Source organism: Scyliorhinus torazame, chromosome 31 (genome assembly GCF_047496885.1).
Source record: "Scyliorhinus torazame isolate Kashiwa2021f chromosome 31, sScyTor2.1, whole genome shotgun sequence".
Taxonomy (NCBI): domain Eukaryota; kingdom Metazoa; phylum Chordata; class Chondrichthyes; order Carcharhiniformes; family Scyliorhinidae; genus Scyliorhinus; species Scyliorhinus torazame.
Window position 1 is genome coordinate 24,444,829 of NC_092737.1, and position 22,733 is coordinate 24,467,561.

Here is a 22,733-nt window from a genome sequence, read left to right on the forward strand (position 1 = left end):
GTTGGCGTTTTGGGCACAGCCACTGTCAGTACTGGCGATCCTCCTGCCAGAAAGCGGTTCTCAAGTGAAAGCAAAACGTAGGGAGCGGGGAACAGGCGCGCCCAGTTAGAAGCAGCCGTAATCAAATTGTACATTGCCCTTGAGACGTGACGGGCGCTCATACACTCAAGACGGCGCGTGGGGGGGGGGGTGGGGGGGGGTGAAAACCCTTGAATCATTAAAACAAAACCCAATTGGATGCGACAGTGGCGAAGACTTTGTGTCTTTCTGGGTGGGTTTATTGGCTTTATCATCTGTAAATATTTTGTGATTCTTTTAAGATGGCAATTTAATCTTGGATTGAAATGGTCGGCAGCTGGAACTGGTGGCCGGCTGGGTTTCTCTCTCTCTCTCTGGCTAACTGAGACCCACTGTACATTTCCTGCATTTTAAATCTTTCTTTACATCTCACTTAGGGGCTCTAACCGTGGTTACAGTGATCTCCCCTGAAGAACTATTTGATGGTGTGTAACGGTTATTGGATAGGTTGCTCCCCAATCCATTCTGCCCATCCGTTGGTTAATATCAATCTGCCTGCTCTTCTAAAAAAGCATCAAGAAAGATGTTATCAATCTCTTGGCCGTGTTACCGAGACCTATTCCACAAGGCAGCAGGAATTTCTTCCTTGTGCTGCTTATGGAGGTGTTGAGGTCAAGTGCGACTGGGTTCGGTGATTTGGAATAGTGCTGGAGTCCAGCTCCAGGAATGACCTTTAATCGTGGCGCCCCGGCGGGGTCAAGATGATTGAATGCACGATGGTGGGCGACAGGGGTAGGAGTGACAATGGTCAGTTGTTAGCTTCAGCAGAGTTCTTTACGCCGACACTCTCAGTGGAGTGCTACGCCTTTTTTCAGGTGCTTGCTGAGCTAACGTGCTATCTGCCAGTTTGCGTGGCCAGAAAGAGATCCTGGACAGAGAGTGGGGTTCTGCTAAAGCCCTGCCGAATATTCATCCCTCCATACCATTAAAAACTCTATCTGCAGGTTAATTTGCTGTTTGTACGACCTTGCTGTGTGAAAGTGTGTTGGGTACAATGCAAGGTGGATTGATTGATATTTATTTTTTTGTCACATGTACCGAAGTACAGTGAAAAGTATTTTTCTGCGGCCAAGGGACGGACACGTACGTACATAGTAGACAAAAGAATAATCAACAGAGTACATTGACGGTGCGTCAACAAATAGTGATTGGTTACAGTGCGGAACAAGGGGCCAAACAAGAGCAGCATAGGGCGTCGTGAATAGTGTTCTTACAAGAACAGATCAGTCCGAGGGGGAGCCGTTGAGGAGTCTGGTAGCTGTGGGGAAGAAGTTGTTCCTATGTCTGGATGTGCGGGTCTTCAGATTTCTGTATCTTCTGCCTGATGGAAGGGTCTGGAAGAAGGCAAAGCCTGGGTGGGGGGGGTCTCTGATAATGCTGTCTGCCTTTCTGAGTTACGTACTTTGTTAACATTCTGGGGATGTGAAATCAATTGTTTTATGTGTGTTTGTTCACACTGTTTCATACACTGCAGCCCTCGCTTTTCACTCGCCCGCTTCATCCCCCTCACTTCCCCCTCCCCCTTGGTGGCACAATGGTTAGCACTGCTGCCTCACACCACCAGGGACACGGGTTCGATTCCGGCCTTGGGTAACTGTCTGTGCGGAGTCTGCACGTTCTCCCCCGTGTCTGCGTGGGTTTCCTCCGGGTGCTCCAGTTTCCTCCCACAGTCCAAAGATGTGCAGGTTAGGTGGATTGGCCGTGATAAATTGCCCTTAGTGTCCAAAATTGCCCCTTCGTGTCCAACAGTTGAGGTTACAGGGATAGGGCGGGGGAGTGGGCCTGGATAGAGTGCTCTTTTGGAGGGCAGGTGCAGAATCGATCGGCCAAATGGCCTCCTTGTGCATTGTAGGGAGTCTGTGATTCTTCTGTATCGCCCTCAAACTTGCATTGATGAATGGTCATTGTTGTATCACCAATGTCCTTTGCAGTTCTGTGCCTTGTTGACTGTGTTGTGTGTTTGCTCAGGTGTGAATCTGCTGGTGGGGACAGAGAACGGGCTGATGCTGCTCGATCGCAGTGGGCAGGGTAAAGTGTACAGCCTCATCAGCCGCCGACGTTTCCAGCAGATGGATGTTTTGGAAGGGTTGAACCTCCTCATCACGATATCAGGTGCACGATATCAGCCAGTGTGTGAGCTTCCTTGGGCCGTCTAGGGAGTGGTGATACCACAGAACTGGGGAATTTCAGTTGAGCTTCATTGTTACCTCGCTGACATCCACCCACACGCAGCGCTTTCCACCAAGCCTCAACAGGCGGGAATTGGGAACGGGAATGTCCTCGGGATGAGATTTTCCCATTTCAATTCCTGACCCTGGGAGCAAATGCAGCACCACAGCCAAGATGGAGCAGTTCAGTAAAGATCAGGAACGCAAGCCTTTCTATTCCCATATGACGCTGTGCTTGGCTTGCATGTTCCACTATAGCTAGGCCAGATCTATATGGAGCGGTAAGGCACAGGTACCTCAGCCAGATCTATATGGAGAGGTAAGGCACAGGTAGCTAGGCCAGATCTATATGGAGCGGTAAGGCACAGGTAGCTAGGCCAGATCTATATGGGGCGGTAAGGCACAGGTAGCTAGGCCACGTCTATATGGAGCGGTAAGGCACAGGTAGCTAGGCCACATCTATATGGAGCAGTAAGGCACAGGTAGCTAGGCCACATCTATATGGAGCAGTAAGGCACAGGTAGCTAGGCCACGTCTATATGGAGCAGTAAGGCACAGGTAGCTAGGCCACGTCTATATGGAGCAATAAGGCACAGGTAGCTAGGCCATATCTCTATGGGCCGTTAAGGCACAGGTAGCTAGGCCACATCTATATGGAGCGGTAAGGCACAGGTAGCCAGGCCACATCTATATGGAGCGGTAAGGCACAGGTAGCTAGGCCACATCTATATGGAGCGATTAGGCACAGGTAGCTGGGCCACATCTATATGGGGCGGTAAGGCACAGGTAGCTAGGCCACATCTATATGGAGCGGTAAGGCACAGGTAGCTGGGCCACATCTATATGGGGCGGTAAGGCACAGGTAGCTAGGCCACATCTATATGGAGCGGTAAGGCACAGGTAGCTAGGCCAGATCTATATGGAGCAGTAAGGCACAGGTAGCCAGGCCACATCTATATGGAGCGGTAAGGCACAGGTAGCTAGGCCACATCTATATGGAGCGGTAAGGCACAGGTAGCTAGGCCACATCTATATGGAGCGGTAAGGCACAGGTATCTCAGCCACATCTATATGGAGCGGTAAGGCACAGGTAGCTAGGCCACATCTATATGGAGCGATAAGGCACAGGTAGCTAGGCCACGTCTATATGGAGCGGTAAGGCACAGGTATCTCAGCCACATCTATATGGAGCGGTAAGGCACAGGTAGCTAGGCCACATCGATATGGGCGGTAAGGCACAGGTAGCCAGGCCACATCTATATGGAGCGGTAAGGCACAGGTAGCTGGGCCACATCTATATGGAGCGGTAAGGCACAGGTAGCTAGGCCACATCTATATGGAGCGGTAAGGCACAGGTAGCTAGGCCAGATCTATATGGAGCAGTAAGGCACAGGTAGCCAGGCCACATCTATATGGAGCGGTAAGGCACAGGTAGCTAGGCCAGATCTATATGGAGCAGTAAGGCACAGGTAGCCAGGCCACATCTATATGGAGCAGTAAGGCACAGGTAGCTCAGCCACATCTATATGGAGCGGTAAGGCACAGGTAGATAGGCCACATCTATATGGAGCGGTAAGGCACAGGTAGCTAGGCCACATCTATATGGAGCGGTAAGGCACAGGTAGCCAGGCCACATCTATATGGAGCGATAAGGCACAGGTAGCTAGGCCACATCTATATGGAGCGGTAAGGCACAGGTAGCTAGGCCACATCTATATGGAGCGATAAGGCACAGGTAGCTAGGCCACATCTATATGGAGCGATAAGGCACAGGTAGCTAGGCCACATCTATATGGAGCGGTAAGGCACAGGTAGCTGGGCCACATCTATATGGAGCGATAAGGCACAGGTAGCTAGGCCACATCTATATGGAGCGATAAGGCACAGGTAGCTAGGCCACATCTATATGGAGCGATAAGGCACAGGTAGCTAGGCCACATCTATATGGAGCGATAAGGCACAGGTAGCTAGGCCACATCTATATGGAGCGGTAAGGCACAGGTAGCTGGGCCACATCTATATGGAGCGATAAGGCACAGGTAGCTAGGCCACATCTATATGGAGCGATAAGGCACAGGTAGCTAGGCCACATCTATATGGAGCGGTAAGGCACAGGTAGCTAGGCCACATCTATATGGAGCGGTAAGGCACAGGTAGCTAGGCCACATCTATATGGAGCGGTAAGGCACAGGTAGCTGGGCCACATCTATATGGAGCAGTAAGGCACAGGTAGCCAGGCCACATCTATATGGAGCGATAAGGCACAGGTAGCTAGGCCCATCTATATGGAGCGGTAAGGCACAGATAGCTGGGCCACATCTATATGGAGCGGTAAGGCACAGATAGCTGGGCCACATCTATATGGGGCGGTAAGGCACAGGTAGCCAGGCCACATCTATATGGAGCGGTAAGGCACAGGTAGCTAGGCCACATCTATATGGAGCGGTAAGGCACAGGTAGCTGGGCCACATCTATATGGAGCAGTAAGGCACAGGTAGCTGGGCCACATCTATATGGAGCGGTAAGGCACAGGTAGCTCAGCCACATCTATATGGAGCAGTAAGGCACAGGTAGCTGGGCCACATCTATATGGAGCGGTAAGGCACAGGTAGCTAGGCCACATCTATATGGAGCGATAAGGCACAGGTAGCTGGGCCACATCTATATGGAGCGGTAAGGCACAGGTAGCTAGGCCACATCTATATGGAGCGGTAAGGCACAGGTAGCTGGGCCGCATCTATATGGAGCGGTAAGGCACAGGTAGCTAGGCCAGATCTATATGGAGCGGTAAGGCACAGGTAGCTCAGCCACATCTATATGGAGCGATAAGGCACAGGTAGCTGGGCCACATCTATATGGAGCGGTAAGGCACAGTTGGCTGGGCCACATCTATATGGAGCGGTAAGGCACAGGTAGCTGGGCCACATCTATATGGAGCGGTAAGGCACAGGTAGCTCAGCCACATCTATATGGAGCGGTAAGGCACAGGTAGCTCAGCCACATCTATATGGGGCGGTAAGGCACAGGTAGCTGGGCCACATCTATATGGAGCAGTAAGGCACAGGTAGCTGGGCCACATCTATATGGAGCGGTAAGGCACAGGTAGCTGGGCCACATCTATATGGAGCAGTAAGGCACAGGTAGCTGGGCCACATCTATATGGAGCGGTAAGGCACAGGTAGCTCAGCCACATCTATATGGAGCGGTAAGGCACAGGTAGCTAGGCCACATCTATATGGAGCGATAAGGCACAGGTATCTCAGCCACATCTATATGGAGCGGTAAAGCACAGGTAGCTAGGCCCATCTATATGGAGCGGTAAGGCACTGGTAGCTCAGCCACATCGATATGGAGCGGTAAGGCTCAGGTAGCTCGGCCACATCGATATGGAGCGGTAAGGCACAGGTAGCTAGGCCCATCTATATGGAGCGGTAAGGCACTGGTAGCTCAGCCACATCGATATGGAGCGGTAAGGCACAGGTAGCTCAGCCACATCTATATGGAGCAGTAAGGCACAGGTAGCTAGGCCACATCTATATGGAGCGGTAAGGCACAGGTAGCTCAGCCACATCTATATGGAGCGGTAAGGCACAGTTGGCTGGGCCACATCTATATGGAGCGGTAAGGCTCAGGTAGCTCGGCCACATCTATATGGAGCGGTAAGGCACAGGTAGCTCAGCCACATCTATATGGAGCGGTAAGGCACAGGTAGCTAGGCCACATCTATATGGAGCGGTAAGGCACAGGTAGCTAGGCCACATCTATATGGAGCGGTAAGGCACAGGTAGCTGGGCCACATCTATATGGAGCAGTAAGGCACAGGTAGCTAGGCCACATCTATATGGAGCGGTAAGGCACAGTTGGCTGGGCCACATCTTTATGGAGCGATAAGGCACAGGTAGATAGGCCACATCTATATGGAGCAATAAGGCACAGGTAGATAGGCCACGTCTATATGGAGCAATAAGGCACAGGTAGATAGGCCACGTCTATATGGAGCGGTAAGGCACAGATAGCTCAGCCACATCTATATGGAGCGGTAAGGCACAGGTAGATAGGCCACATCTTTATGGAGCGATAAGGCACAGGTAGATAGGCCACATCTATATGGAGCGATAAGGCACAGGTAGATAGGCCACGTCTATATGGAGCGGTAAGGCACAGGTAGCTAGGCCACATCTATATGGAGCGATAAGGCACAGGTAGATAGGCCACGTCTATATGGAGCGGTAAGGCACAGATAGCTCAGCCACATCTATATGGAGCGGTAAGGCACAGGTAGCTCAGCCACATCTATATGGAGCGGTAAGGCACAGGTAGCTAGGCCACGTCTATATGGAGCGGTAAGGCACAGATAGCTCAGCCACATCTATATGGAGCGGTAAGGCACAGGTAGATAGGCCACGTCTATATGGAGCGGTAAGGCACAGGTAGATAGGCCACATCTATATGGAGCGGTAAGGCACAGGTAGCTAGGCCACATCTATATGGGGCGGTAAGGCACAGGTAGATAGGCCACATCTTTATGGAGCGATAAGGCACAGGTAGATAGGCCACATCTATATGGAGCGGTAAGGCACAGGTAGCTCAGCCACATCTATATGGAGCGGTAAGGCACAGGTAGATAGGCCACGTCTATATGGAGCAATAAGGCACAGGTAGCTAGGCCACGTCTATATGGAGCAATAAGGCACAGGTAGATAGGCCACGTCTATATGGAGCAATAAGGCACAGGTAGATAGGCCACGTCTATATGGAGCGGTAAGGCACAGATAGCTCAGCCACATCTATATGGAGCGGTAAGGCACAGGTAGATAGGCCACGTCTATATGCAGCGATAAGGCACAGGTAGATAGGCCACATCTATATGGAGCGGTAAGGCACAGGTAGCTGGGCCACATCTATATGGGGCGGTAAGGCACAGTTGGCTGGGCCACATCTATATGGAGCGATAAGGCACAGGTAGCTAGGCCACATCTATATGGAGCGGTAAGGCACAGGTAGCTAGGCCACATCTATATGGAGCGGTAAGGCACAGGTAGCTAGGCCACATCTATATGGAGCGGTAAGGCACAGGTAGCTAGGCCACATCTATATGGAGCGGTAAGGCACAGGTAGCTAGGCCACATCTATATGGAGCGGTAAGGCACAGGTAGCTGGGCCACATCTATATGGAGTGGTAAGGCACAGATAGCTGGGCCACATCTATATGGAGCAGTAAGGCACAGGTAGCTGGGCCACATCTATATGGAGCGGTAAGGCACAGGTATCTCAGCCACATCTATATGGAGCGGTAAGGCACAGGTAGCTAGGCCACATCTATATGGAGCGGTAAGGCACAGGTAGCTGGGCCACATCTATATGGAGCAGTAAGGCACAGGTAGCTGGGCCACATCTATATGGAGCGGTAAGGCACAGGTAGCTAGGCCACATCTATATGGAGCGGTAAGGCACAGGTAGCTAGGCCACATCTATATGGAGCGGTAAGGCACAGGTAGCTCAGCCACATCTATATGGAGCGATAAGGCACAGGTAGCTAGGCCACGTCTATATGGAGCGGTAAGGCACAGGTAGCTCAGCCACATCTATATGGAGCGGTAAGGCACAGATAGCTGGGCCACATCTATATGGAGCGATAAGGCACAGGTAGCTCAGCCACATCTATATGGAGCGATAAGGCACAGGTAGCTGGGCCACATCTATATGGAGCGGTAAGGCACAGATAGCTGGGCCACATCTATATGGGGCGGTAAGGCACAGGTAGCTGGGCCACATCTATATGGAGCGATAAGGCACAGGTAGCTCAGCCACATCTATATGGAGCGGTAAGGCACAGGTAGCTGGGCCACATCTATATGGAGCGATAAGGCACAGGTAGCTAGGCCACATCTATATGGAGCGGTAAGGCACAGGTAGCTAGGCCACATCTATATGGGGCGGTAAGGCACAGGTAGCTGGGCCACATCTATATGGAGCGGTAAGGCACAGGTAGCTGGGCCACATCTATATGGAGCGGTAAGGCACAGATAGCTGGGCCACATCTATATGGGGCGGTAAGGCACAGGTAGCTGGGCCACATCTATATGGAGCGGTAAGGCACAGATAGCTGGGCCACATCTATATGGAGCGGTAAGGCACAGGTAGCTGGGCCACATCTATATGGAGCGGTAAGGCACAGGTAGCTAGGCCACATCTATATGGAGCGGTAAGGCACAGGTAGCTCAGCCACATCTATATGGAGCAGTAAGGCACAGGTAGCTGGGCCACATCTATATGGAGCGGTAAGGCACAGATAGCTGGGCCACATCTATATGGAGCGGTAAGGCACAGGTAGCTGGGCCACATCTATATGGAGCGGTAAGGCACAGGTAGCTGGGCCACATCTATATGGAGCGGTAAGGCACAGGTAGCTGGGCCACATCTATATGGGGCGGTAAGGCACAGGTAGCTGAGCCACATCTATATGGAGCGATAAGGCACAGGTAGCTGGGCCACATCTATATGGAGCGGTAAGGCACAGGTAGCTAGGCCACATCTATATGGAGCGGTAAGGCACAGGTAGCTGGGCCGCATCTATATGGAGCGGTAAAGCACAGGTAGCTAGGCCACATCTATATGGAGCAGTAAGGCACAGGTAGCTAGGCCACATCTATATGGAGCGATAAGGCACAGGTAGCTGGGCCCATCTATATGGAGCGGTAAGGCACAGGTAGCTCAGCCACATCTATATGGAGCGGTAAGGCACAGGTAGCTAGGCCACATCTATATGGAGCGATAAGGCACAGGTAGCTGGGCCACATCTATATGGAGTGGTAAGGCACAGATAGCTAGGCCACATCTATATGGAGCGGTAAGGCACAGGTAGCTGGGCCACATCTATATGGAGCGATAAGGCACAGGTAGCTGGGCCACATCTATATGGAGCGGTAAGGCACAGGTAGCTGGGCCACATCTATATGGAGCGGTAAGGCACAGGTAGCTCAGCCACATCTATATGCAGCGGTAAGGCACTGGTAGCTGGGCCACATCTATATGGAGCGGTAAGGCACAGGTAGCTGGGCCACATCTATATGGAGCGGTAAGGCACAGGTAGCTCAGCCACATCTATATGCAGCGGTAAGGCACAGGTAGCTCAGCCACATCTATATGGAGCGGTAAGGCACAGGTAGCTGGGCCACATCTATATGGAGCGGTAAGGCACAGGTAGCCAGGCCACATCTATATGGAGCGATAAGGCACAGGTAGCTGGGCCACATCTATATGGAGTGGTAAGGCACAGATAGCTAGGCCACATCTATATGGAGCGGTAAGGCACAGGTAGCTAGGCCACATCTATATGGGGCGGTAAGGCACAGGTAGCCAGGCCACATCTATATGGAGTGGTAAGGCACAGGTAGCTAGGCCACATCTATATGGAGCGGTAAGGCACAGGTAGCTGGGCCACATCTATATGGAGCGATAAGGCACAGGTAGCTGGGCCACATCTATATGGAGCGGTAAGGCACAGGTAGCTGGGCCACATCTATATGGAGCAGTAAGGCACAGGTAGCTGGGCCACATCTATATGGAGCGGTAAAGCACAGATAGCTAGGCCACATCTATATGGAGCGATAAGGCACAGGTAGCTGGGCCACATCTATATGGAGCGATAAGGCACAGGTAGCTAGGCCACATCTATATGGAGCGGTAAGGCACAGGTAGCTAGGCCACATCTATATGGAGCGGTAAGGCACAGGTAGCTAGGCCACATCTATATGGAGCGATAAGGCACAGGTAGCTAGGCCACATCTATATGGAGCGATAAGGCACAGGTAGCTAGGCCACATCTATATGGAGCGATAAGGCACAGGTAGCTGGGCCACATCTATATGGAGCGATAAGGCACAGGTAGCTAGGCCACATCTATATGGAGCGATAAGGCACAGGTAGCTGGGCCACATCTATATGGAGTGGTAAGGCACAGATAGCTAGGCCACATCTATATGGAGCGGTAAGGCACAGGTAGCTGGGCCACATCTATATGGAGCGATAAGGCACAGGTAGCTGGGCCACATCTATATGGAGCGGTAAGGCACAGGTAGCTAGGCCACATCTATATGGAGCGGTAAGGCACAGGTAGCTAGGCCACATCTATATGGAGCGATAAGGCACAGGTAGCTAGGCCATATCTATATGGAGCGGTAAAGCACAGGTAGCTCAGCCACATCTATATGGAGCGATAAAGCACAGGTAGCTAGGCCACATCTATATGGAGCGATAAGGCACAGGTAGCTGGGCCACATCTATATGGAGTGGTAAGGCACAGGTAGCTAGGCCACATCTATATGGAGCGATAAGGCACAGGTAGCTGGGCCACATCTATATGGAGTGGTAAGGCACAGATAGCTAGGCCACATCTATATGGAGCGGTAAGGCACAGGTAGCTGGGCCACATCTATATGGAGCGATAAGGCACAGGTAGCTGGGCCACATCTATATGGAGCGGTAAGGCACAGGTAGCTAGGCCACATCTATATGGAGCGATAAGGCACAGGTAGCTGGGCCACATCTATATGGAGTGGTAAGGCACAGGTAGCTAGGCCACATCTATATGGAGCGATAAGGCACAGGTAGCTGGGCCACATTTATATGCAGCGATAAGGCACAGGTAGCTAGGCCATATCTATATGGAGCGGTAAAGCACAGGTAGCTAGGCCACATCTATATGGAGCGATAAGGCACAGGTAGCTGGGCCACATCTATATGGAGCGATAAGGCACAGGTAGCTCAGCCACATCTATATGGAGCGGTAAGGCACAGGTAGCTAGGCCATATCTATATGGAGCGGTAAAGCACAGGTAGCTAGGCCATATCTATATGGAGCGATAAGGCACAGGTAGCTAGGCCATATCTATATGGAGCGGTAAGGCACAGGTAGCTAGGCCACATCTATATGGAGCGGTAAAGCACAGGTAGCTAGGCCACATCGATATGGGCGGTAAGGCACAGGTAGCTAGGCCACATCTATATGGAGCGGTAAGGCACAGGTAGCTAGGCCACATCTATATGGAGCGGTAAAGCACAGGTAGCTAGGCCACATCTATATGGAGCGGTAAAGCACAGGTAGCTCAGCCACATCTATATGGAGCGGTAAGGCACAGGTAGCTCAGCCACATCTATATGGAGCGATAAGGCACAGGTAGCTGGGCCACATCTATATGGAGCGGTAAGGCACAGGTAGCTAGGCCACATCTATATGGAGCGATAAGGCACAGGTAGCTGGGCCACATTTATATGGAGTGGTAAGGCACAGGTAGCTGGGCCACATCTATATGGAGCGGTAAAGCACAGGTAGCTAGGCCACATCTATATGGAGCGGTAAGGCACAGGTAGCTAGGCCACATCTATATGGAGCGGTAAGGCACAGATAGCTGGGCCACATCTATATGGAGCGGTAAGGCACAGGTAGCTCAGCCACACCTATATGGAGCGGTAAGGCACAGGTAGCTCAGCCACATCTATATGGAGCGGTAAGGCACAGGTAGCCAGGCCAGATCTATATGGACCGATAAGGCACAGGTAGCTCAGCCACATCTATATGGAGCGGTAAGGCACAGGTAGCTAGGCCACATCTATATGGAGCGGTAAAGCACAGGTAGCTCAGCCACACCTATATGGAGCGGTAAGGCACTGGTATCGCAGCCACTGAGCTGCTCTATGGAACCAGCTTACTGAAGCTGGGACCCTTCCTTGAAGGGGAGAGGGGTAAACAAACTGTTAGCCTTGTGTGCACCTCCCAGCACCACCATTACATTTGAACATAGAACGATACAGCGCAGTACAGGCCCTTCGGCCCACGATGTTGCACCGACATGGGAAGTCAAAAAAACAAAAGCCATCTAACCTACACTATGCCATTATCATCCATATGCTTATCCAATAAACTTTTAAATGCCCTCAATGTTGGCGAGTTCACTACTGTTGCAGGTAGGGCATTCCACGGCCTCACCACTCTTTGCGTAAAGAACCTACCTCTGACCTCTGTCCTATATCTATTACCCCTCAGTTTAAGGCTATGTCCCCTCGTGCGACCCATTTCCATCCGCGGGAGAAGGCTCTCACTGTCCACCCTATCTAACCCCCTGATCATTTTGTATGCCTCTATTAAGTCTCCTCTTAACCTTCTTCTCTCTAACGAAAACAACCTCAAGTCCATCAGCCTTTCCTCATAAGATTTTCCCTCCATACCAGGCAACATCCTGGTAAATCTCCTCTGCACCCGCTCCAAAGCTTCCACGTCCTTCCTATAATGAGGTGACCAGAACTGTACGCAATACTCCAAATGCGGCCGTACCAGAGTTTTGTACAGCTGCAACATGACCTCATGACTCCGGAACTCAATCCCTCTACCAATAAAGGCCAACACTCCTTCTTCACAACCCTATCAACCTGGGTGGCAACTTTCAGGGATCTATGTACATGGACACTGAGATCCCTCTGCTCATCCACACTTCCAAGAACTTTACCATTAGCCAAATATTCCGCATTCCTGTTATTCCTTCCAAAGTGAATCACCTCACACTTCTCTACATTAAACTCCATTTGCCACCTCTCAGCCCAGCTCTGCAGCTTATCTATGTCCCTCTGTAACCTGCAACATCCTTCCGCACTGTCGACAACACCACCGACTTTAGTGTCGTCTGCAAATTTACTCACCCACCCTTCTGCGCCCTCCTCTAGGTCATTGATAAAAATGACAAACAGCAACGGCCCCAGAACAGATCCTTGTGGTACGCCACTTGTAACTGAACTCCATTCTGAACATTTCCCATCAACCACCACCCTCTGTCTTCTTTCAGCTAGCCAATTTCTGATCCACATCTCTAAATCACCCTCAATCCCCAGCCTCCGTATTTTCTGCAATAGCCTACCGTGGGGAACCTTATCAAACGCTTTACTGAAATCCATATACACCACATCAACTGCTCTACCCTCGTCTACCTGTTCAGTCACCTCCTCAAAGAACTCGATAAGGTTTGTGAGGCATGATCTACCCTTCACAAAGCCATGCTGACGATCCCTAATCATATTATTCCTATCTAGATGATTATAAATCTTGTCTCTTATAATTCCCTCCAAGACTTTCCCCACAACAGACGTGAGGCTCACCGGTCTATAGTTGCCGGGGTTGTCTCTACTCCCCTTCTTGAACAAAGGGACCACATTTGCTATCCTCCAGTCCTCTGGCACTATTCCTGTAGCCAATGATGACTTAAAAATCAAAGCCAAAGGCCCAGCAATCTCTTCCCTGGCCTCCCAGAGAATCCTAGGATAAATCCCATCAGGCCCCGGGGACTTATCTATTTTCAGCCTGTCCAGAATTGCCAACACCTCTTCCCTACGTACCTCAATGCCATCTATTCTAATAGCCTGGGTCTCAGCATTCTCCTCCACAACATTCTCTTTTTCCTGAGTGAATACTGACGAAAAATATTCATTTAGTATCTCGCCTATCTCTTCAGACTCCACACACAACTTCCCATCCATGTCCTTGACTGGTCCTACTCTTACCCTAGTCATTCGCTTATTCCTGACCTACCTATAGAAAGCTTTTGGGTTTTCCTTGATCCTACCTGCCAAATACTTCTCACGTGGATCCTCTTTATCCTCCCGGTTAGAGGATCCCCACTTAGGTGTCGAGAGCGGGGAGGGAATGATCCTTTTTCCTTGCCTTTAAGAGGAATTGAACAAAGAACAAACAAAGAACAAAGAAATGTACAGCACAGGAACAGGCCCTTCGGCCCTCCAAGCCCGTGCCGACCATGCTGCCCGACTAAACTACAATCTTCTACACTTCCTGGGTCCGTATCCTTCTGTTCCCATCCTATTCATGTATTTGTCAAGATGCCCCTTAAATGTCACTACCGTCCCTGCTTCCACCACCTCCTCCGGTAGCGAGTTCCTGGCACCCACTACCCTCTGCGTAAAAAACTTGCCTCGTACATCTACTCTAAACCTTGCCCCTCTCACCTTAAACCTATGCCCCTTAGTAATTGACCCCTCTACCCTGGGGAAAAGCCTCTGACTATCCACTCTGTCTATGCCCCTCATAATTTTGTATACCTCTATCAGGTCTCCCCTCAACCTCCTTCGTTCCAGTGAGAACAATTGGCCGTGTTTTATGAGCAAACTTGCTAAGTTTTGTTTCAATGATCATACTTAGGTAAACGGAACAAGCTGCGTGTGTATTACCTGTCCTGGCTACGCAATAAGATTTTGCACAATGACCCGGAAGTGGAGAAGAAACAGGGCTGGACCACAGTGGGAGACATGGAGGGCTGTGTGCACTATAAAGTGGGTAAGTAATGGCTGCAGAGTAAGATGTGGCCGCACCAATCCCTCTCTCGACGATCCTGCTGCCCGGCATTTGATTGTTGCTCACCGAACCTGGCTCTGGCAGTCAGGCGTTCCAGGTGGGAAGTACCAGCTACAAATTTAAACATTGCTTTTAATAAAAGCCCCAGTGTGACCTTGGTTACCTGGGCAGTCAGACCTGCAGCAGATGGTGCCCCTGCTATGTTGACAGATTTGTATTGGCGAGAAGCGGTGATTAAAACTCTGAGGGGCACTGAGTCCTTGTCAAATACACTCATTATTAGTTCAAAGCTTAGACAAAACATTGAGTCACAAAGACATAGAAAAAAACACGATCTAATGAACTTTGTTCGATTTCACGAATCGTTTACTCGATAAGGGTGTGAAGGCAAAAGCACTGGCCCTCAAAATGTACTCGGAATGAGGTACTGCAAGCGATGTAGTTGCTTCTTATGTGGACCTAACTGTGGCAGTCTTCCATCTCGTGAAGTTTGTTCTGTTTGATGTGTGGCCGGGTGTGGCTCAGAACAATGAACAGTACAGCATAGGAACAGGCCCTTCGGCCCTCCAAGCCTTCGCGACCATACTGCCCGTCAAATCCAAAATCTTCTACATCTGGGATCCGTATCCTTCTATTCCCATCCTCTTCATGTCTTCGTCGAGACGCCCCTTAAACGTCACTATTGTACCTGCTTCCACCGCCTCCTCCAGCAGCGAGTTCCAGGTGCCCACTGCCCTCTGTATAAAAAAACTTTCCTTGCACATCTCCTCTAAACCTTGCCAGCCTCCAGAGAGCGCAGCAGATAGGGACTGCCTGTCAGCTGACATTGTCAGTATCCGCCATCTTCATATCTCGCAAGCGGGTGTCCTTGTTACGGAGATATTTAAAGTGGCAGCTTCTACGAAGCTTGTGTCGGATTTCAATACCAAGTGACAGATTGTTGGTGGTTGTGGAGCTTAGATATGTGAAGTTGTTTGGGGCCTCCTGGTGGGCGGCCTTATTGCACAATCTGCACTTCACTCCAACGACTATTGTTCTTGTGTGAGGCTCCACTGCGAGTGTCAATGAGATATTGGCTCAATAACATATTCAAGCTTGATCTCACCCCCACAGGCACACAGATCGAAAGTGGAACTGTGACTATTTTCTTCTTGAACACAGCCAGCTGTAGTAACGAGACAGGCTCCCTGGCTAATTTGTCCCTCGAACCTCAACCAATTAGAGCGAACTCACTGCGGCTGTAATGGGCAAATCCTGCATCAATCAAACACGGGATCCGTTTTCGCTTTTGGTTTACCCTCTTCTCCCCCCCCCCCCCCGCCCCCACCTGCCCCCCCCCCCCTCCCCTCCAATTCATGCTACTTCCCCTCCCCCTCCAATTTCTGCTGCTTCCCCGCCCCCCCCCCCCCGTCCACTTTCTGCCACTACATATGTGCGATGGAAGAGCAGGGAGCATAGTAAGCCCCCCCCCATTCCCAATCCTAACTTTCAGGGCTTGATAAGCTGGGTGAATATATCTTTGTCTCTTCCACTCTCTTGACAAGTAAAGGCTGGCAACAGCCCCTTATACAATGAACCAAACATTCTCGCTGTCTCTCTCACGAGCTCTCTATCTCAATTTCTCTCCCTCTCTCTCAATGTCCTTCCTGAGTGACACAAAGTACCTCTGCAGCAGAAGTTCAGCGCACAGAAAGAGGCCTTTTGCCCACCTGCTCTGTCATTGCCTCTGAAATCTCCGGTATTCCAGGTAGTTTTGGGAACCGCCCTGGGCCTCACTGCTATTGGGAGAGCAGTCATCGACGGGCGCTGTGTTGACACTTACTCCGGACCTGTTCCCTTGTCAGGTCCGTGACCCGGAAAATTCTACTCTGTTTCTCTCACCACTGTTTTGAGTGTCAGCCCATTAACCTGTTCGGCCATGTGCGGTGTAAAGAATTCCTTTCCAAAATGTAAAATGTGCTCTGCTGTCCTTTTTTTTAAAATATATATTTTATTGAAAATTTTTGGCCAACCATCACAGTACATTGTGTATCCTTTACACAGTAATATCACAGTATAAATAACAATGGCCAGTTTTATAAACAAGAAATAAATAATATATAAACAAAAACAAAACTAAATGGCAACTGCCTTGTCCCAGATAAATACTCTCCAAAAATACGTTTTAACAGTCCAATATACAATTATCTATAACAACAACCTATATATATTATACTTATATATTAACATCCCTGAGAATCCTTCTGGTTCCTCCCCCCCCCCCCCCCCCCCCCCGGGCTGCTGCTGCTGTCTTCTTCTTTTCCATTCCCTCTATCTTTCTATGAGGTATTCGACAAACGGTTGCCATCGCCTGGTGAACCCTTGAGCCGATCCCCTTAGGACGAACTTAATCCGTTCCAGCTTTATAAACCCTGCCATGTCATTTATCCAGGTCTCCACCCCCGGGGGCTTGGCTTCCTTCCACATCAACAGTATCCTGCGCCGGGCTACTAGGGACGCAAAGGCCAAAACATCGGCCTCTCTCGCCTCCTGCACTCCCGGCTCTTCTGCAACCCCAAATATAGCCAACCCCCCGCTTGGTTCGACCTGGACCCCCACTACTTTCGAAAGCACCTTTGTCACCCCCGTCCAAAACCCCTGTAGTGCCGGACATGACCAGAACATGTGGGTGTGATTCGCTGGGCTTTTCGAGCATCTCGCACACCTATCCTCTCCCCCCAAAAATTTACTGAGCCGTGCTCCAGTCATATGCGCCCTGTGTAACACCTTAAATTGTATCAGGCTTAGCCTGGCACACGAGGACGATGAGTTTACCCTACTTAGGGCATCAGCCCACAGCCCCTCCTCAATCTCCTCCCCCAGCTCTTCTTCCCATTTCCCTTTCAGCTCATCTACCATAATCTCCCCCTCGTCTCTCATTTCCCTATATATGTCTGACACCTTACCGTCCCCCACCCATGTCTTTGAGATCACTCTGTCCTGCACCTCCTGCGTCGGGAGCTGTGGGAATTCCCTCACCTGTTGCCTCGCAAAAGCCCTCAGTTGCATATACCGGAATGCATTCCCTTGGGGCAACCCATATTTTTCGGTCAGTGCTCCCAGACTTGCAAACGTCCCATCTACAAACATCTCTCAATTGTGTTATTCCTGCTCTTTGCCATGTTCCAAATCCCCCATCCATTCTCCCCGGAGCAAACCTATGGTTATTTCTTATCGGGGACCACACCGAGGCTCCTGTCTTTCCCCTATGCCGTCTCCACTGTCCCCAAATTTTCAAAGTCGCCACCACCACCGGGCTTGTGGTGTATTTCTTCGGTGAGAACGGCAACGGCGCCGTCACCATGGCTTGTAGGCAAGTCCCCTTGCAGGACGCCTTCTCCAATCTCTTCCACGCCGCTCCCTCCCCTTCTCCCATCCAATTACACACCATTGAAACATTGGCGGCCCAGTAGTACTCACTCAGGCTCGGTAGTGCCAGCCCCCCCCCTATCCCTACTACGCTGCAAAAATCCCTTCCTCACTCTCGGGGTCTTCCCGGCCCACACACAACTCATGATACTCTTCTCAATCCTTTTGAAAAAAGCCTTCGTGATCACCACCGGGAGGCACTGAAACACAAAGAGGAATCTCGGGAGGACCACCATTTTAACCGCCTGCACCCTCCCTGCCAGTGACAGGGATACCATGCCCCATCTCTTGAAGTCCTCCTCCATCTGTTCCACCAACCACGTTAAATTTAACCTATGCAATGTACCCCAATTCTTGGCTATCTGGATCCCCAAGTAGCGAAAGTCCCTTGTTACCTTCCTCAGCGGTAAGTCCTCTATTTCTCTGCTCTGCCCCCCTGGATGCACCACAAACAACTCACTTTTCCCCATGTTCAGTTTATATCCTGAAAATTCTCCAAACTCCCCAAGTATCCGCATTATCTCTGGCATCCCCTCCGCCGGGTCTGCCACATACACCAATAAATCGTCCGCGTAAAGAGATACCCGGTGTTCTTCTCCTCCCCTGAGTACTCCCCTCCACTTCCTGGAACCCCTCAATGCTATTGCCAGGGGCTCAATCGCCAGTGCAAACAATAATGGGGACAGAGGACATCCCTGCCTCGTCCCTCTATGGAGCCGAAAATACGCAGACCCCCGTCCATTCGTGACCACGCTCGCTATCGGGGCCCGAAACAGCAGCTGTACCCATCTAATATACTCATCTCCAAAGCTAAATCTCCTCAACACCTCCCACAAATAATCCCACTCCTCTCTATCAAATGCTTTTTCGGCATCCATCGCCACCACTATCTCCGCTTCCTCCTCTGGTGGGGGCATCATCATTACCCCTAGCAGCCTCCGTATATTCGTATTCAGCTGTCTCCCCTTCACAAACCCAGTTTGGTCCTCATGGGACCACCCCCGGGACACAATCCTCTATCCTCATTGCCATTACCTTGACCAGAATCTTAGCGTCTACGTTTAGGAGGGAATTAGGTCTATAGGACCCGCATTGCAGCGGGTCTTTTTCCTTCTTTAGGAGAAGCTATATCGTTGCCTCTGACATAGTCGGGGGCAGCTGTCCCCTTTCCTTCGCCTCATTAAAGGTTCTCATCAGTAGCGGGGCAAGCAAGTCCACATATTTCCTATAAAATTCAACTGGAAATCTACCCGGTCCCGGAGCCTTCCCCGCCTGCATACTCCTAATTCCTTTCACTACTTCCTCCATTTCGATCTGTGCTCCCAGTCCCACCCTCTCCTGCTCCTCCACCTTAGGAAATTCCAGCCGGTCCAGAAAGCACATCATTCTCTCCTTCCCATCCGGGGGCTGAGCTTCGTATAATCTTTTATAGAATGCCTTGAACACTCCATTCACTCTCTCCGCTCCCCGCTCCATCTCTCCTTCCTCATCCCTCACTCCCCCTATTTCCCTCGCTGCTCCCCTTTTCCTCAATTGATGGGCCAGCAACCTGCTCGCCTTCTCCCCATACTCATACTGTACACCCTGTGCCTTCCTCCACTGTGCCTCTGCAGTACCCGTTGTCAGCAACTCAAATTCTACGTGTAACCTTTGCCTTTCCCTGTACAGTCCCTCCTCCGGTGCCTCCGCATATTGCCTGTCCACCCTCAGAAGTTCTTGCCGCAACCGCTCCCGTTCCCTACTCTCCTGCTTTCCTTTATGTGCCCTTATTGATATCAGCTCCCCTCTAACCACTGCCTTCAGCGCCTCCCAGACCACTCCCACCTGGACCTCCCCGTTATCATTGAGTTCCAAGTATTTTTCAATGCACCCCCTCACCCTTAGACACCCCCCCCCCTCATCTGCCATTAGTCCCATGTCCATTCTCCAGGGTGGACGCCCTTCTGTTTCCTCCCCTATCTCCAAGTCTACCCAATGTGGAGCGTGATCCGAAATGGCTATAGCCGTATACTCCGTCCCCCTCACCTTCGGGATCAACGCCCTTCCCAAAACAAAAAAGTCTATTCGCGAATAGACTTTGTGGACATAGGAGAAAAACGAAAACTCCTTACTCCTAGGTCTGCTAAATCTCCACGGGTCTCCTCCTCCCATCTGCTCCATAAAATCTTTAAGCACCTTGGCTGCAGCCGGCCTCCTTCCAGTCCTGGACCTCGACCTGTCCAGCCCTGGTTCCAGCACCGTATTAAAATCTCCCCCCATTACCAACTTTCCCACCTCTAGGTCCGGGATGCGTCCTAGCATGCGCCTCATAAAATTGGCATCATCCCAGTTCGGGGCATATACGTTTACCAAGACCACCGCTTCCCCCTGTAATTTGCCACTCACCATCACGTATCTGCCCCCGCTATCCGCCACTATGGTCTTTGCCTCAAACATTACCCGCTTTCCCACTAGTATAGCCACCCCCCTGTTTTTCGCATCTAGCCCCGAATGAAACACCTGCCCCACCCATCCTTTGCGTAGTCTAACCTGGTCTATAAGTTTCAAGTGCGTCTCCTGTAACATAAACACGTCTGCCTTAAGCTTCTTAAGGTGTGCGAGTACTCGTGCCCTCTTTATCGGCCCGTTCAGCCCTCTCACATTCCACGTGACCAACCGGGTTGGGGGGCTTTTTACCCCCCCCTTGTCGATTAGCCATCCCCTTTTTCCAGCTCCTCACCCGGTTCCCACGCAGCTGTGTCCCCCCCCCAGGTGGTGCCCCCCCGCCCACCCCACCCCATTCCGGCTCCCCCCTCTCCCCAGCAGCAGCAACCCAGTAACTCCCCCCTCCCACCCCCCCCCCCCCTGCTAGATCCCCCACTAGCGTAGTTACACCCCCCATGTTGCTCCCAGAAGTCAGCAAACTCTGGCCGACCTCGGCTTCGCCCCGTGACCTCGGCTCGCACCGTACAACGCCCCCTCCTTCCTGCTTCCCTATTCCCGCTGTGATTATCATAGCGCGGGAACAAAGCCCGCGCTTCCCTTTTGGCCCCGCCCCCCATGGCCAACGCCCCATCTCCTCCACCTCCCTTCCTCCCTCCTCCACCACCTGTGGAAGAGAGAAAAGTTACCACATCGCAGGATTAATAATAACAAAACTCATCTTTCCCCCCCTTTTTTCCCCCTCTTCGCCCCCCATACTCGCCCCACCACTTTGTTTCAAACGTTCTTTTTTTTAATAACCCGCTTATTCCAATTTTTCTTCCACAATAAAAGTCCACGCCTCATCCGCCGTCTCAAAGTAGTGGTGCCTCCCTTGATATGTGACCCACAGTCTTGTCGGTTGCAGCATTCCAAATGTTATCTTCTTTTTGTGAAGCACCGCCTTGGCCCGATTAAAGCTTGCCCTCCTTCTCGCCACCTCCGCACTCCAGTATTGATATACGCGGATCACCGCGTTCTCCCACCTACTGCTCCAAGTTTTCTTTGCCCATCTAAGGACCATCTCCCTGTCCTTAAAACGGAGGAATCTCACCACTATGGCTCTAGGAATTTCTCCTGCACTCGGTCCTCGCGCCATCACTCGGTATGCTCCATCCACCTCCAGCGGACCCGCCGGGGCCTCCGCTCCCATTAACGAGCGCAGCATCGTGCTCACATATGCCCCGACGTCCGCTCCTTCTGCACCTTCAGGAAGACCAAGAATCCTTAAATTATTCCTCCTCGCGTTATTCTCCGGCACCTCCAGTCTTTCCACTTCCAGTCTTTCCACACATCGTTTATGGTGTGCCTCATGCATTTCCGTCTTCACCACCAGGCCCTTTATATCGTCCTCGTTCTCGGCAGCCTTTGCCTTCACGCCCCGAAGCTCCCGCTCCTGGGCCTTTTGCTCATCCTTTAGCCCTTCGATCGCCTGTAAGATCGGGGCCAACAGCTCCTTCTTCATCTCCTTTTTAAGTTCTTCCACGCAACATTTCAAAAACTCTTGTTGTTCAGGGCCCCATGTTAAACTGCCACCTTCCGACGCCATCTTGGTTCTTGCTTGCCTTCCTTGCCGCTGCTCCAAAGGATCCACTGCAATCTGGCCACTTTCCTCTCCTTTTTCAATCCGTATCCAGGGGGGATTCCCTTCTGGTTTACCGCACAGTGCTTTTAGCCGTTAAAATTGCCGTTGGGGCTCTTATTAAGAGCCCAAAAGTCCGTTCCACCGGGAGCTGCCGAAACGTGCGACTTAGCTGGTCATCGCCGCACCCGGAAGTCGTGCTCTGCTGTCCTTTAGGGAATGGTCTGGATCCATCCCGTTTCCCAGCTATCCCAGGAGAGAGCGATGGGCCTACTCAAAGGCCAGACTAATTCAGAATCCAGGCTATTCCTGGCCACACGGGATCAGGTTTCACCTCTGAGGAATGTGATGGAAGGCAATTGGAATAACCTTTGCATTGTGCTGTTTAATCCACAGTCAAATACGAAAGGATCAAATTCCTGGTTATTGCTCTGAAGAACTCCGTTGAGGTCTATGCCTGGGCCCCGAAGCCTTACCACAAGTTTATGGCATTTAAGGTAAAGTTTGTGTTGACGATGACCCCATAACGACCTTCCCTAGGATGTTAGATGGGCCGATTTCAAATAACATGGTAGAACTTACAAAAAATGCCAATCACAAGGGATAGAAACTCGAGGGGCTAAAGGCGGGCAAGTCACCAGGGCCCAATGAACTGCACGCTCGAGTTTTAGTGGAAGTGACT

At 51.2% G+C, this 22,733-nt stretch overlaps 1 protein-coding gene across 5 annotated transcripts in view; it reads left to right on the top strand.

Moving 5' to 3' along the window:
- Positions 1-22,733, top strand: part of LOC140404762 (misshapen-like kinase 1) — a 420,620-nt gene that overhangs the window by 376,037 nt on the left and 21,850 nt on the right. For all 5 annotated transcript variants that reach the window (XM_072493477.1, XM_072493481.1, XM_072493478.1 and 2 more), the window contains 3 exons: positions 2,047-2,190; positions 14,449-14,583; positions 22,448-22,548. In XM_072493477.1, the coding sequence (XP_072349578.1) occupies positions 2,047-2,190; positions 14,449-14,583; positions 22,448-22,548 (380 nt within the window). The remainder of the gene's footprint in view (positions 1-2,046; positions 2,191-14,448; positions 14,584-22,447; positions 22,549-22,733) is intronic.